Source organism: Morone saxatilis, unplaced genomic scaffold (genome assembly GCF_004916995.1).
Source record: "Morone saxatilis isolate NCDOM2014 unplaced genomic scaffold, NCSU_SB_2.0 Contig15, whole genome shotgun sequence".
NCBI classification, from domain to species: Eukaryota; Metazoa; Chordata; class Actinopteri; family Moronidae; genus Morone; species Morone saxatilis.
The window spans coordinates 4,703,714-4,706,141 of NW_023339707.1; the positions used below are offsets into that span (position 1 = coordinate 4,703,714).

A 2,428-nucleotide genomic window follows, 5' to 3' on the forward strand; every position below is an offset into this window, starting at 1 on the left:
GTTTGGGTCCGGTCAGGCCCAATCACAGCTCTACATCATGTATGGGGATCATAAACAAGTCCGTATGTTAGTTAGTAGATGCATTTTGAACCAACAATCGTTGTGAGCACTTACCAAGGATACAAATACATTGCACTTCCTTTGACTGTTTCACAATGAAACCAACTTTGTTTCACCAGTTGAATGCCTTTAATGTGAACTACCAGCAATAGGCGTTTCTGTTTGAATTACAGATTATTTCCAGATAAAATTAGTTAATTAAAATGAAGATAAAATTTAAAAAAACAGTAACACTGCATTACATACATTCATCATTTCCTGTGAATTCTTTGTGCATGAAGGCAATCAGAATCTAGTGTGTGAATGGCGGACTCCGCCATTAACAATGAATGCAACTATACAGACAGGTAATAAAAGTTAAAACACTGACAGCACTGAAATACTGACCATAAGTTGTATCAAAAACTGAATTTGATTTCATGTTTAGTATTTTAACTTTAAGCAATTAGGTAAAAATATGTCAGTATATGTCAGGAGGTGGACTCTGTGTTTACACTGATGATGCTTGGTGCTCAAACACAGTCAAACTGGATGGACATTGTTTCTTTTTATGTGAAGATGAAACCATATTATTATCACTATATTTTTGCTGCTTCCCCCACATCAAAATTCAAAAAATGCACTACAGAATTATTGCCTGGGTGTATACGTGTACATATATAAATAACTGTATATATTTTTATTTGTTAATATTTATTTTCTATTATTCTATTAATTCAATTAGCTTTTTCTATGTGTTAACATAAAGGAAGTGCACACTTATAGTGATAGATTTCCTTGATTCCTTACTTCGGTGCCATTCATCTTCGAGGGGGAGTCGGATGACTAAACCAAAGAAGGTACAACCATGGATGGAGGAGAATCACACTTAAGAAAAATAAGAACTTGGCAAGAGACATAGATTCTAGAGATTATATTCACGAACACAAGCACATGGTTCTATTTGGTAGCATCAATTTCCTTGTTAATAATTAACATTTCTTATGTGTCTCCTAAGTATCATCATCATGCTGTTTCTCCGGTCAATTCTTATATCTTTATTAACCAACTAATTACAATTTTCTTTCCTTTTATTTAGTGTTTTGTGATCATTTCAGTTTGAAAGGTGAAAAGAAATGATGCATTGCTTTCAAAGAATCAATAAATCACTTAGTTGAAATGGAATGTACTAAGCTTTAAAGTGAAAAGAAAAAGAGAATTAAATATGCATATGTACTGGATGAGTCCGGAAAGAATAACTAAAGACGCAAACAAGACTGTCACAGGATATGAATGGTTTAATAAAATCATACTATACATCACAGGTCTGATGAATTGAAGTAATGGCCAGGGTTACCTGAGCTTATTCCTGTGTTGTTAAAAAAATACAAAACCATAAAACTCTAAAGCAGTAAAAGTAAATCAGTACTTTCATTCAGAGATCAAAATAAGGACGGTCCCTATGCACTTGATTCATCTGAAACCTGAAACGCTTTTTTTTTTTCATCTCAACAAAAGCAGCAGAGGTTCGGACGTAAACTGAAATTCACATTCAGATGAAGGATGAATAACCCTGAATGGATCTTTACAACTTAAATCTCAGAAATACTTTCTGCTGATGTTGTAAATGACTGAATTGAAAGTGTACTGACTCTGACCATGAATCTAATACACTCACACCTTTTATTTTCTCAAAAGCATTCCTGTAGAATGTAGCTGTGCAGAATAACAGAGCAACTTTACTGAATGATACCGCAAATAAATAGCATAATAAGAAAGTTTTAAAAACAAGGCATGCTAACAGCAAATGAACTGGCATATTTCAAAACAGGAATGCAACAGGTGCCGCTGTCGGTGCCAAAGTAAAAGCCTTCGTCAAATAACTATTTTAACCTTTTCCTCCCTCTCTTCATCCGTGGTTGACCAGCAGCTTCTAAGAGAAAAAGAGAAAAAAGAATTGAGAATTAGTCCATTTGCACTTCTGCCACACCCTCTAACCTTTTAGATGCTCTTCAGTGTAAGGACTGTCTGTGTTTTCAGCATACGTTTCCTGCTTTAATTGACCATCACTGAAAGGTCAGACCTGGTAATAGCAGGGATTATCTGAGAAATAGAGAGAAGCGAACCTGTTGACCGATGTTACTCAGCCCAATATGCAACTAAATGCAATAAGAGGAGGTAGACAAGATGAGAATTTCTCTCAACTTGTGACTGTTGACCCTCTTTGTTGATGCAGTCTGTGTTTGGCATTTGTTGTCAGAATTTTATAGGACTGTTCCCCTTCACATTCTAAATCATTTGGCAGGTTTTGACCATTTGAGGTTCGGGCATTGACGTTTTTTGTTTTTTTTATCCATTAGCTATTCGAGTAAGTAAAGTAAGTAAGTAA

General features: G+C 34.9%; 1 protein-coding gene across 1 annotated transcript in view; it reads right to left on the minus strand.

Moving 5' to 3' along the window:
• Window positions 1-1,319: 1,319 nt before the first annotated feature.
• Window positions 1,320-2,428, minus strand: part of chchd6a (coiled-coil-helix-coiled-coil-helix domain containing 6a) — a 66,227-nt gene continuing 65,118 nt past the window's right edge. The window contains exon 9 of the mRNA XM_035657014.1: window positions 1,320-1,972. Coding sequence (XP_035512907.1) covers window positions 1,949-1,972 — 24 coding nt within the window. The 3' untranslated portion in view covers window positions 1,320-1,948. The remainder of the gene's footprint in view (window positions 1,973-2,428) is intronic.